Below are 14,164 nucleotides of genomic sequence, written 5' to 3'. Positions count from 1 at the left end.
GACTCTTTTTTTGCAGAAAAAAAAAAAAAATCTAGGATGCTGTGTGTTGTGTTAAATGTCCAGTTATGAAGAAATACAGTTTCTGGTTGAAGATATTAGAGTAGAAAAGCGGCCATTAAACATTCCTCCTTCCTATATTTCTTTGGCTTCCTGGGAAAGCCAGGCCCAGAGCCAGAACAAAATAAAGTGTGATTGAGTTATGGAGTGGTCTTCCATATATCTCAAGTGTGAGAGAGACACAGAGAGCTAAATGGTGTAATCATGAAAGTAGGATGTTAACTCAACATAGGATTATTTTTTCCTGCAACTTACACCTAGAAAATGAACATTGGATAAGTGACACACAATACATGGCATTATTCCAAAAAAATCTGATTACAAACTAAATTGTTATTTTTATAAAATCTTAAGAAGCATACTCCTCAAAACAAACCAATGTTTTCTAGCAGTTTTTAGGTAAAAGGTAGCTCTAAAAGAATTCCTAGACTTTTAACTAAGAGTAACTTCAGCTGAAAACATCTCTTTTGGCAATCAGATGTCATAGTACCCCTTTAAAGGTATCCAATAATTAACATGGCCTCTGGCAACTTCAAATGTTGGCAAAATTTATTGGGTTATATTCTGACCCTAAGGCAAGCAATTTAATTTCTGTGTATCTCTCTTTCTTCATCTGGAAAATTATGATAAACTCTTTGGTTTGTGTACCACAAATGATTGGAAAACATCTCAAATTCTTTTTGGTCAAAGTTAATTTGGCTGCATTGTTTTCTAGGAATGAGCACATTTTAAAAACAGACAACCCACAGAAATGTTGCTAAATTGCATAACTCTTCATATATATCCTTACTGTGCAACTGTTAAATAAGTACAGGGCATGACGTTGCTGGGCTGATACCACAAGCATTTCTACCTTTTTACTGATTTCTCATTATGCTGTGCTTCATTTTCTGTATTGGTTTGATTAAATCATGACAGACTGCTTTCATCAGAGAGAAGCCCAGAGAGCCTGGATTTCTATTCCTGTCTTGACAATCTCACCACCCAAACCTCTACTTTGCTCTCAGCTTGGCACAGTGAAGAGTTGAGTTCATGTTCAATATCCGTTATCCATTGTAAGGATCTAGGGAAACTTTATTTATTTATTTATTTATTTATTTTTGAGACAAAGTCTTGCTCTGTCTCCAGGCTGGAGTGCAGTGGCGAGATCTCGGCTCACTGCAACCTCCGCCTCCTGGGTTCAAGCGATTCTCCTGCCTCAGCCTCCTGAGTAGCTGGGACTACAGGTGCACATCACCACACCCACTAATTTTTGTATTTTTAGTAGAGACGAGATTTCACCATGTTGGCCAGGATTCTCTCAATCTCTTGACCTTGTGATTCTTCTGCCTCAGCCTCCCAAAGTGCTGGAATTACAGGCGTGAGCCACCGCTCCCGGCTGAAACTTTTATTTGTATTATTATTTTTTTTTTTTGCACAGAGAACAATACAGCACATAAGCTGAACACATTTTCTCTGCAAATTTTTGTTTTTATGGTCATCAATGCATAGGACTGGCCATAAATTCCCTAGGGTCATAGAATCTTATGTATTTAGACCTTGACCAGTACTATGGTGATGATATGGTCAAAACCCCTCATTTTATACATGAAAAGAGGACTGTTGAACAGAGAAGCAGAGGGTTAGTTGCAGGTGAGATCCAGAAGTCAGATTTCCTAAGTACCACCTACTCTACTTCTAATATAAAATGCACCATGGGGGAATCCTAAGCCACAGTGGTATTTAGTGAATAAAACTTAGTGAAGAATAATATAATCTATTAAAACATCATGTAAAAATCATTTAAAAAGCATGGCTCACAAAACTCAGTTATTTACCCACTCAAGACTACTTTAATCCAGGGAAACCACGGTAAAGAATGATTTTATAAAGAGCTCAACTAAATCAGTGAAACAATGTTCATGGCTTTCAAAGTGAATTTTTTAGAAAGAAGGAAGAAATCAAGCAAGGAATACAGAATATATTGAACTAATTTGCCTAGGATGAACAGCCAGCGTGGTAATCTTACGACCCTGACTGCATAACCCTCCATCCTAAGAAGGAAGACAGAAGGTTATCCCATTGAGACCCCCAGATAAGAATACGACTGGGGAACTATTAATGGTAACAACAAACACGAGAAGTGAATTTTGGAAGAAGCAAGAAATATGTTTTTTTTTTTAATTAAACCTTATTTTGAGATAATTGTAGATTCATATGTAGTTGTAAGAAATAATATGAAGAGATTCCATGTACCATTTAGCAGTTCACCCAATAGTAACAGCTTGCAAAACCAAAATGTGATATTGTATATAATATCACAACTAAAATATTGACATTGACATAGTAAAGAAAACTTCTTTTACCACAAAGATCACCTTTTATAGGAACATCCAATTCCCTCTGTCCCTATCTCCTCCATATCTCTTGGCAACCACTAATCTGTTCCTTATTTATATAATTCTGTCATTTCAAGAATGTTATATCATACAGGATGCAATCTTTTGGGACTGGCTTTTTTGACTCTGCATACGTCTCTGAAGGTCCATCTGTCTGTCAATTGTTCATTACTGTTTATTGTTGAGTGATATTCTATTGGATGGATATACCACAATTTGTTTAACTGCCAACCCATCAAAGGACATTTGGGCTGTTTGCAGTTTTTGGCCACTATTAACAAAGCTGCTATAGAGATTTATGTATGGATTCTTGCATGAACCTAAGTTTTCATTTCTCTAAAATAAAGGAATTAAGTTTTCAGTAATTTGAAGTTTATGCATAATCAGGAAATTCAAATCTGAGGATTTAGTAGTATGTTGTGAATCCTATTTCAAATCCTTGTTTTCAAACCCTATCATTCCCAAACCGCAAAGACTGCCATGTATTGTATGAAACAGTATTGACTCCACCTGCTGTGGACAGTATCCTAAGCAGACCCTGGCTGTTCATGTTTGTGATCTCTCTTAGTACATACCTATTCAATCCTGATTATTTTACAAAATCTGCAATCTTATTACTCTTCATAAGCTCAGTATATGTGGTGCTGTCTCTTATGGCCAAGTTTACTTCTTATAGACATGTGCTAAACTGATCCTCTGTACCACAAAATGCATGCAAATCTGCTTAAAGATGATGTTATCTAGCTTTGAAAGAAATGAAACAATTATCAGTATTTTTTCCCACTCAAATAAATAAATCCATTTTGTTTATTTTTTAATTATAAAAAACCAGTAGATAAAAACTGCTTAAAATAATGCATGATAAGTTACATCAGAATAGACACCATCGACCAAAAAAAAAAAGGGTGGAAAGAAAAAAGAAATTTCCGGGAGACTCAATGGAAGATTTTCAACAGAGTAGCTGTTTGTTCTTTGAAGTACTAAACATTGAAACCAATGTTTTGCTGCATATTTGCAGGAAAGAGTTTTACTATGTAAATGGCTAAAAAGAATTTTAACACAGTCTTACAGAATAAACTGTGGTCAATTGTTGGACATGGATCTAGCTATTAAAGTAACTACATTCATATGAGAAACTAAATTTTAATAATCTGTTTTGATTATTGGCAAAAGTGGATAGAAATTTTCTTCTTTTTTAACTGCAAGTAATGATAGTAATATTGAAAATATTAATCTCATAAAATGGATATTGAGAATAAAGACAGTTATACTCAACTATTAGCTGTCTTGGACTTAGTTATGGCCTAACAAATGGAAACATTTCCCAGTCTTAAATTTATTTTGGAATTAAGAAACAATTTCAACTTATTTTTGGCTAGAAAAACTAAGATACATTAAGCTTAAAGGAGACAAAAGTTAATATACATTAATTGTAAAGTTTGAAAAGATATAAAAATAAGAGAGTAAAAAATAATGTTTGTTTTTTTTCCGCGGATTTTAAAAAAATAGCATTTTTCTCATCAAGAGAGATACGAGAATGAAATTCGAAGTCAGCAAAATAAAACATCTAGATTAGCTCCAAATATCTGTAAATCAAACAAGTCACTTCCCATGAATCAACTCATGACTAAGGAAGAAATCACAAAGAAAACTAGAAAATGTTTTCAGCTGAGTTATAATGAAAACCCAACATATCAACATTTTGGTATGCTGCTAAATTTATAGCACTAAATGCTTATATACAAAAAAACCTCTCCAATCAATCATACAATTCTCCATAGAGGAACTAGAAATGGGAGGGAAAATCAAATCCAAAGAAAGCACAAGAAAGGATAACAAGAAAAGCTGAAACCAATAAAATAGAAAAAAATTTAAAGAAAACAAAGAAAAGTTTTTAATTAAAAAAAAAAAACAGTTTTTTTGGAAAGATCATGAAACTCCAGACAGACTGATGAGAAAAAATTTTAAAAAAGAAGGGAAAAAAGGAGAAAATATAAACTACCAATGTGAAGAATGGTGGAGAAGGCATCACTAGAAATCCTACAGCTATTAAAAGGACAATCAGAAAACATTATGAGCAACTTTATCCCAATACATGTAACAACTTAGATGAAACAGATAAATTCCTTTAATAAGAAACTACCAAAGCCCATTCAAATAGAAATAGATATTATAAATAGCCTTACACGTAAGAATTAAATTGAGTTCTTAAAAACCTTTCTACCAAAAAATCCCCCTAAAATCCTCTAGACTCAGAAGGTTTCATTGAATTTTATGAAACATTTAAGGAATAAACAATACCAATTCTACACAAATTATTCCAGATAATAAAGCAGATGAAGGAATACTTCCAACTGATCTTATGGAGCTAGCATTCACCTGATACCTAAACCAGAATAAGATATCACAAGAAAAGAAAACTACAGATCAGTACTTCTCACAAATATAGATGTAAAAGTCACTAACAAAATTTAAGCAAGTAGAATCCAAGAATATCTAGAAAGGATAATCATCAGGACTAAATGTGATTCTTCTCCAGAATGCAAGTTTGGTTTAAAATTTAAAAAAAAAATTAATCAGTTCACCACTTTAATGGATAAAAAAGGAAAACAATTTAACCATCATCATATATGCAGAAAAACCATTTGAAAAAAATTTAAACATACATTCATGTTAAAAATTCTCAAGAAAAGTAGAAATAAGACGGAACATCCTCAACTTGATAAATGGTGTCTACAAAAATCCCTCAAGTTGGCATCAAAGTTAATAGTAAAAGGCTAAATGGTTGTTCAAGACCAGCTTGTCCAACATGGTGAAACTCTGTCTCTACTAAAAATACAAAAATTAGCTGAGTGTGGTGGCACATGCCTGTAATCCCAGCTACTCAGGAGGCTGAGGCACAAGAATCTCTTGAACCTAGGAGGTGGAGGTTGCAGTGTGCCAATATCGTGTCATTGCATTCCAGCCTGGGTGACAGAGTGAGACCCAGTCTCAAAATAAAATAAGTTATAGTATAGTTTTACAATGTAACACTCAGGCAATTGACATGAATGAATTACAGGTACATGCACCAAAATGAATCTCAAAAAACACTGGTTTGAATGGGAAAAAAATCAGATATATACATAAAGTATGATTTTATGTAGATAAGGTTCAAAATACTATCTCCCAGGCAGGATAGCATGATCATTTATGAGCATGAGCTCTGGGAGACAGTTGCCTATATTTACATGCTGACATTTTCTAGTTTAATCTTCAACTCCTTGTGCCGCAATTCCCTTATCTGTACAAGGAGGACACTAGTTCATTTTAAGATGTATCAACCTGGGGTAGCACCCAGAAAGGAACAGTAAATGTTAGACATTGCTATTATTGTCTAATCCGCTAGGGGGCGCCACAGCGGCACCAGGACAGCGGGGCAGGCCCCACGGCGACACTGGCTCTGCCTGCAGAAATCCCAGCTGTCATCACGGAAGCTTGTAAACCACCGTGGAAAAGGAGGGGAACCAGGATTCCGGAACCCCAGTGACAATTTGGTCCAAAATACCAGTTGACATTTTTAGTCAAGTCCATGATTGTTCTGAAAAACCAGAATCATAAGAAAAAAATAAATGAAGTCCAACTTCAAGCAAGATAAGAACTACACACAAGCCATTTCTGATTTCTTTTTCCCCAAGGCATGGATTTTGCAGCTGGTAGTCATTTCCTTGACCCTTTTCCCCCTGTCTCTCAATTGATTGTTTATTGGCACCTTCCTCAAAGAATAGGACCAAAGGAAAAAGATATAAAATAGAGATTCAATTGACCCTTGCATCTGAGAGTTAGTCATTTATTAAACTCCAGATGTGGCATGGTAGGGCTAAAATGTCATCATGCTAAAATAATTATTGGAGAATTGAGATTTTTTTTCAGGTAATCACATGGTGGTCTATTTTATCTGGCTTCTTATCAACTGGTTTTTATAGTTTGATTACTGAACTGTCAATTTGGGGAATAAAGTGATTTTTTTTTTCTTTTTTGAGACGTAGTTTCACTCTTGTCATCCAGGCTGGCATGATCTTGGCTCACTGCAACCTCTGCCTCCTGGGTTCAGGTGATTCTCCTGCCTCAGCCTCCCGAGTAGCTAGGATTACAGGTGCCCGCCACCATGCCCAGCTAAGTTTTGTATTTTAGTAGACACGGGGTTTCATCATGTTCTCCAGGCTGGTCTTGAACTCCTGGCCCTCAGGTGATCTGCCTGCCTTGGCCTCCCAAATTGCTGAGATTACAGGCGTGAGCCACTGCACCCGGCATAAAGTGATTTCTTGCGTTGATATTTTTGGAGTTATTATTTAAGGTTTAATCTACTTTCCAATGGAAGGCTAATAATGATCAGTAGAAAAGAGTGAAAATTAACATCCAAAATGAACTGTGATCTCTAATGCATTGCGAAAATTCCACATTGTTTTCACTAGCATTTTTTTTTTTTTTTTTTTTTTTTTTTTTTGAGACGGAGTTTCGCTCTTGTTACCCAGGCTGGAGTGCCATGGCATGATCTCGGCTCACCGCAACCTGTGCCTCCTGGGTTCAGGCAATTCTCCTGCCTCAGCCTCCTGAGTAGCTGGGATTACAGGAGCGTGCCACCATGCCCAGCTAATTTTTTGTATTTTTAGTAGAGACGGGGTTTCACCATGTTGACCAGGATGGTCTCGATCTCTTGACCTCGTGATCCACCTGCCTCGGCCTCCCAAAGTGCTGGGATTACAGGCATGAGCCACCGCGCCCAGCCTTCACTAGCATTTTATCTTAACCCTACATACAAAAGGCTATTGTACTATTACAATGTGTTGCTTACTACTTACCCTCTTATTTCCACCTGCGCCACAGCAGTGATGTTGATTTGCAGGCTCACAGAATTGCTGTCTGGATTGTCCTTGTTGGAACTAAAACACAGGGACATGTGATTTAAATATATTTGCTCAGATGTATTATTACAATATATGGTCATAAAAAACATTCTGTATATCACAGGAGCAATACACATCACTAACCTGATCGTTGAGAAAACAAATGTATTCATTCTCCAAAATCATAACCATTTGTATAGATAAATGCTAAGATCTTTTATGATCAACAGTAATGTGACAACTTTCCATGAAGAGACACTTTCATGGAAAGTGTCTGGAAATATAATAGATATCTAGAGAAACTAACACTTTTTTAAATGGATGAACTAAAAAGGCACTGAACTGAGTTCATTTTTGCAGCTTCTACTTTGGACAAATTCCTTACATCTCCGTGCATGTCATGTTCATTGCCCAGCAAATACGAAGCGACAGCTTAGCCCACTCCTGATTTTCCTTGCTAATAAAGAGAACTGGCATGAATAATGCAGAGAAACACATAATCGAAACAGCATTTGTGTTTGGCTCTGGGATGCATCATACCATACATTGGCTTGGCAGCAATTTCATCTTCCTTGTGGTTTATTTCTTAAGTTAGTATTAAAATAAGTGTGCATTCACTGAATACTCACCAGCCGACTAGGACAAGGAGTTGGAGGGTATTTTAAAAGACTGGTTTAAATAACACACTTTTCATCATCCACAATACCCTGAACATATAAATAGACCTAAGGAGTTGGACGGTTCATAAACAGCCAATTAGGAGATGACGTGGATATTTGCAAAATGCATCAAGAACCTCTAGAAAGTATGTGTTTAACAATACTTCTTTCAACAGTGGCAAAATTATTTTTTGTTTGCTGGGTTTTTTTTTTCCCGCAAATATAATTAGATATGAAACAGCTTTTTTAAATGTATGTGTTTCAAAATGCATGTGCTATAAGGAAAATAAAACATACTTCACAAAGAGGCTCAACCAGTAACTGAGTTTTAGAGGCAGCTTCCATTTGCATTTTATATTCCTATTATGCTTTCATTGAAGTCACTAAAAACTTAGCAAACTGAGACACGGCCACATCACCACTAACAGGTCATGTTTATATTCAGGTGTCATTAGGAAGAGAAGGCCTCCTTTTTCATGATCAAATCTCACCCAGATTTGATGGGCAAGCTCTGGCACCAAGAGATGGTAATGGGGTAGGTTCTGACCAGCTATGGAAGCTTTCCAAATGCGAGAGCTGGAAAAGATATGATAAAACTGCTTTCAAAGCAGGAGGAGGCAGAATTGTTCCCATGATGCTTTTGAAAAGTCCTGGCTGATTGTATATACTGATAAGACAACTTAAACTGCAACCACACATAAAAGATATAAACAGGCAAATGTCAGGCTCATTTCCTGGAATAGAGCATCACCACTAAGCCTGTGACTGAGCTGAAGGGACTTGTTCAGAGGCTGAATGCCAGTTTCCAGACCATTTCATTAAGATCACATCTGGGGAGGATCAGTCAACTAAAAGACATGTGTGTATATGTGTTTTTAAAGCAGTATTCTGAATTCTAACCACTAAGAAGTAATTCAGTAATTGTATTTGTTGTAGACTTTATGGTTCCAAATACATTATGAGTAATTCTTTAGTTTAGAAATTTAAATATAGTTGTGCAACAGATGAACCGGACTTTTTTCTATTTCCACTTCACTACTTCTTTGCAGCCATGGAAATTACAGTTATGAAAAAGCAAAGTTTCATTTAAGTTACTGCATAATTCTATTGTATTTTGTTCCCAAGTGGTTTAAATAACATACTTTTCACTACCCACAATACCCTGAATATGTAAATAGACATTGAACATTGAAATTGAAAGCATCCTTGAACACAAGTCTAACACGAGGCTTTTCGAGGTTGTTTTGAAACGCAGCAAGAACAACAGCCGATGCTGAATCCAGACCTTCTGGTCGGCTAATCATCTTCTATCACACAGACTTGCCGTGACACTTGCTACTGCCTACCAGTGGTATCAGCAAAATCTCCTTGTAAGAAGGGAACCAGGCTTGATAAATAACTTAGATGCTACCTTGACCCATTTCCTGAAAGGAAAGCTCCCTCACTAATACCACTGCTACATCCAAACAAGCCATCCATCACTGCCAGGGAAGCTGAACTCTTTAAACTGTTGGTGCTGGTTCTATACAAGAAATGATAAATTTCCTCTTTACAACTGCACCCTATGCTACATACTATGGATAGACATGTTTTTCACTTTATTACTGTGCAGCTATGTTCTTTTTCTTTACTATCTCCTATTTCCTATTTTCTAACATTCCCTCTACGCCTTCTGTGGTCTTCGGAATGTCAGCAAAGATAACGCAGTGTTCGTCTCACCATTACTAAGGAAGCAACTCTGAGGATGGTCACAAAGACCTGTTTGTATGTGGCAACTGCAATCTGAGACACGTTGTACACAAGGAGGAAAATGTTTATGTCATGTAGAACGAGGGCATGGAGAGAACGCTTAAGGCAAATATTTGGTAACAGGAAATATTTTAAGTTTATTAACATATAAAGCCCATTTCTTTTTTGACTTCTATTTGTGAAAAAGGGATTCATTAAATGCAGGTCATGGCAGTCAATATATGGTTTGTAAGAGTTTAGACTTTGGAACATTTGGTTTAATTTATTTTTGGTTTAAACATATTTAAACCAAATGCAAAACCATCCATCTACATCCTTATTTTCAGCTTTGGAGTCAGCCAGCAAAGCATGCAGATAAACGCTCACCTCTCAAATACCCTAATATTCGAGTACTTACAGTGTTTTGACAGTTTTTACAATGTACACTGTAAAACTCAAATACTAATATTCTTCTGTTTTTTTTTTTTTTTAGACAGAGTCTTGCTCTATCACCCCAGGCTGGGATACAGTGGCACAATCTTGGCTCACTGCAACCTCTGCCTCCTGGGTTCAAGCTATTCCCCTGCCTCAGCCTCCAGAGTAGCTAGGACTTCAGGTACATGCCACCACAAAATGCTGGGATTATAGGCATGAGCCACCGCACCTGGCCTCAAACACTGTATTCTTGTTTTTATATCTATAATGTATGTTTTGGGAATTTAATGGGTGTATGTATATTCCAGTTCTTTCTGCATTTCTGCATTTTTATATTTTTTAGAGTAATGTTAAAATAGCCACGAATAGAAATGGAATGTAATCATTCATGACCCATTGTTTTACATGAAGAAGAATGTTAAAAAAGTGGTCATTACTATTTTACAGCAAATTCAGCACTTCATTACCGAATTCGTTATTTAGGGAAGGCATCTAGAACACCACATAGTGTTTTGGTTTTTTTTTTTTTTTTTGGAGACAGAGTCTCACTCTGTTGCCCAGGCTGGAGTGCAAGGGCGCTATCTTGGCTCACTGCAACCTCCGCCTCCTGGGTTCAAGCGATTCTCCTGCCTCAGCCTCCGGAGTAGCTGAGATACAGGCACCCGCCACAACACCTGACTAATTTTTTGTATTTTTAATAGAGATTGGGTTTCACCATGTTAGCTAGGCTGGTCTAGAACTCCTGATCTCAGGCAATCTGCCCACCTCGGCCTCCCAAAGTGCTGGGATTTCTTTTGCTTCTTAAATGAACTACTAATTGCATCCATTCTCTTTTGTAACTTCAACCAAGAGTGAGAAGGAAATATCAATGAATTTGCTTTGTACATTTGTACCAGACTTCCTTTCTATATAAAGGTTGTGTATTTTATGAGAGATGTCTTTTCCCAGGTGACACAAACTTCATGTCACTGGAGGATCAGTGGCACAGACAATTATAGAGAGGAATAGAAACTTCAGGTTACTATCTGGATGGTGGTTCTTTGCCATGACATGGTTTTTTGTCTTTGTTTTTAAGATACTTAGAAATATCAACAAAAGATTTCCAAAATAAAAATATTTAGGACTACCTAAACCTTCAACATATTTTTATAGATAGAAAGAAATGATTTAATATGCTTTTGGTAAAATGAAGGAATATTACAGAAGAATTCTCTCCTTCTGTATCCTATTACTAAACTGTATCCAAATTTAAAAAACCTAAAATTCAGCAGAAAATGTTTAAGTTAAATTCAAGAAAGACTTCATTAAGCTCGAAAATGAACACCTAAGGTAAGCTAAGAAAACCTTTCTCCCTAGAAATCTATCACAAAGTTTGGCCTGGGAGAGTGATTTGTGACACAGATTGCAGATTTTTTTAATCTGCTACATTTTTACAGAGTTTATATATATTTTTAAAAATCCTAAACCTTTTATTGAAATGTCTATTAAAAGGTAACCCATTACACAGAGTCATTATTCTAAAACTTATCACACTCTAATCATACTTCTTGCAAGATATTAAAATAAAATTAGAGATTAACCATCTTGCACACTAGTATTTGAGACCCAATTGTGGATACGGACTTCATAGACATTTTAATACTTAGAGCAACGGTTCACCATGCCAAGCAAGGTATAAATAAATACAGAGGACCCATATGTCCCGTTTACATCTGTGTTTTCAAACTTTTTAAACTGGAGACCACAAAAATACATACATGTCACTGGACGTCTTGCCATACATATTTATACTTACATGTATAGTATAAATATAAAATATTTATAACATTTCATGAACTTTACTAATATATGTCATATTGTATGTTACTTTCCATTCAATTTCCTTTTAATATTGGTCTAGAAATATTAAACTGATTCCATTACCCAGCTAATGGGTTGAAATCCACAGCTGGGAAGACTTTCTACGGGTCTTCCTGTTCATGAAATATTATTTTCAGCCACGAAGGAGCAAACAGAATAGGTGGTAAGAGGGTAAAATTACAGATGAATTCTAGAACAGTGTCAGCCTTAGAAAAGAGAAGCAGCTACCTATATGGCTCGTCTTATCACTGCTAGAGAAGGGTTTGCCCTCAAAATAGAGTATCTCACCTGCATCCTGCCACAGTGCTCACAGGTAAGCCATCAAAGATTCATTTAGTCTTGAAAGCTGAAGAGACTTCAGCATTGCAAATGTGAAATCTATGCTTTTTTTGCACAGATTTTGTTCTCAGGGACTAGGTGACATCCAGCTGAGAGCATAGGAGTTAGGGTGGGAGAGGGTATGTGCTTTGGAATGAGGAAAAGCAGGAGTAAAGCAGGTGGGCGGGTGCCCAGGCACAAAATTTTGCTATCTCACAACTTCAGTCTCTTTTTCTCAACCCCTAAAATGTTGAAATAACAGAAACAATGGAGAAAAACAAAGAAGAAATGAGCTGTGAAAGTCTAGGTGCTAATTTCAGAAGAGGTTTTAAGGCGAATGACCCTGACAAGGGGCATCATTTCACTGTGGATCTCTTTTCTGTTGAGTGCTGTCAATAACGTAGGCATGTAAAGGTCTAACCTTCTGATTTGGAGATCGAAGTTAATGCTCATGTTTGTTTTCTCAAGACGTGGAACTGCAAATCGGAGGCCCAGAGAATACTAAAAAATAAAATAAAATCACACAGGACACAAAGTTATTACATGAGAGTAGCTTGTACACAACAAAAAAATATTTAGTAAGTCATTCCTGCAAAACGCCACCCTGGATCACCGTAACTCTCCTTTGTTCTGCTTCTACCCCAGGTGGCTGACAGCTGAGAGAAGCCATGCAAAGAACTGCAGGCCCCAGAAGATTCAGGTCACGGTGCAGGTTGGTTCTCTCTCTCCGTTAACTCCTGTACTGCCTTTTCTCCTGCCACCTTTTTGTGTGTTAAATTGAAAGCAATCCAAAGCTATGAGAAGAAACTGATTGATTGATTGATTGATGAGACAGGGTCTCACTCTGTCACCCAGGCTGGAGTGCAGTAATGTGAGCATGGCTCACTGCAGCCTCAAATTCCCAGGCTCAAGTGATCCTCCTTCCTTAGCCTCCCAAGTAGCGGGGACCAGAGATGCACACCACCATGCCTGGTTAACTTTTTTGTTATTTGTAGAGACAGAGTCTAGTCTGCTCTTGAACCCCTGGTTACATGCAATTCTCCTGTCTCGGCCTCCCAAAGTGCTGGGATTATAAGCATGAACCACCACACCTGGCCAGAATTTGACTTAGAAAACTATGATGCTTCTATTTGATGGACATTTATATAGTCATTGAAATTATAGCTGTGAAGTCAATGCAACAATATGGAAAATGCTTCTAATTAGTAACAATCAACAATGAATGAAGGCTACAATGTTTATGTGCAATGCATCTGAGCTATGGGTTTAAAAGTCTACAAATCGAAAAATTCATCTACAGTACAGGAGTGCAGAGGTACTATAGGAAAATGTTTCAGAATAATATGTTCTAGTTGAGGTTACAGTTATATGGATTATTTTCTCCTTTTTTATTTTTCTAAATTTTTAAAACTGTTTTTTTTTATCATTTTTATAACCTGGAAATAGATAAAAACATGGAGAAAATAAATCCAGTGATGATATAAATAAGGAGTAAAAATAATAGTTAACACATCTGTAATATTATGTTACTTTCTTTTCCAAGCACTATACTATCCCTTACACACATGATCTCACGTAGTCCCAAAAAGCACTCTGAGGTAGGGGCTGTTACAAATGACATTATACAATTGAGCAGCAACCTGAGGATTAGAGAGATGAAGTACTTGGCTCCAGGTGGAGTGCAAATAAACCACAGAGCTAGAATTGAAATCCCTGCAAGCCAACTTTCAAATCTGTATCACAGCCATTACAGTAGCAGAATCAAACCATTAACAAAATCTCATATTCGTATGACTCAGTAACAATATGAACTAATAATCAATCATCTCTTTTTTTTTTTTTT

At 36.6% G+C, this 14,164-nt stretch overlaps 1 protein-coding gene across 1 annotated transcript in view; it reads right to left on the bottom strand.

The window, feature by feature from the left end:
• The window catches only part of ITGA8 (integrin subunit alpha 8), a 187,320-nt gene that overhangs the window by 54,522 nt on the left and 118,634 nt on the right, over window positions 1-14,164 (bottom strand). Inside the window, exons 22-23 of the mRNA XM_037739048.1 lie at window positions 12,743-12,822; window positions 7,277-7,357 (exon numbers count right to left, since the gene is read on the bottom strand). Of these exons, the coding sequence (XP_037594976.1) occupies window positions 7,277-7,357; window positions 12,743-12,822 (161 nt within the window). The remainder of the gene's footprint in view (window positions 1-7,276; window positions 7,358-12,742; window positions 12,823-14,164) is intronic.

The sequence above is a fragment of the Cebus imitator genome, unplaced genomic scaffold (genome assembly GCF_001604975.1).
Source record: "Cebus imitator isolate Cc_AM_T3 unplaced genomic scaffold, Cebus_imitator-1.0 Scaffold61, whole genome shotgun sequence".
In the NCBI taxonomy this organism is placed as follows: Eukaryota; Metazoa; Chordata; class Mammalia; order Primates; family Cebidae; genus Cebus; species Cebus imitator.
The sequence above is the reverse complement of the archived record's forward strand: the minus strand, read 5'-3'. Positions and strand labels throughout refer to the sequence as shown.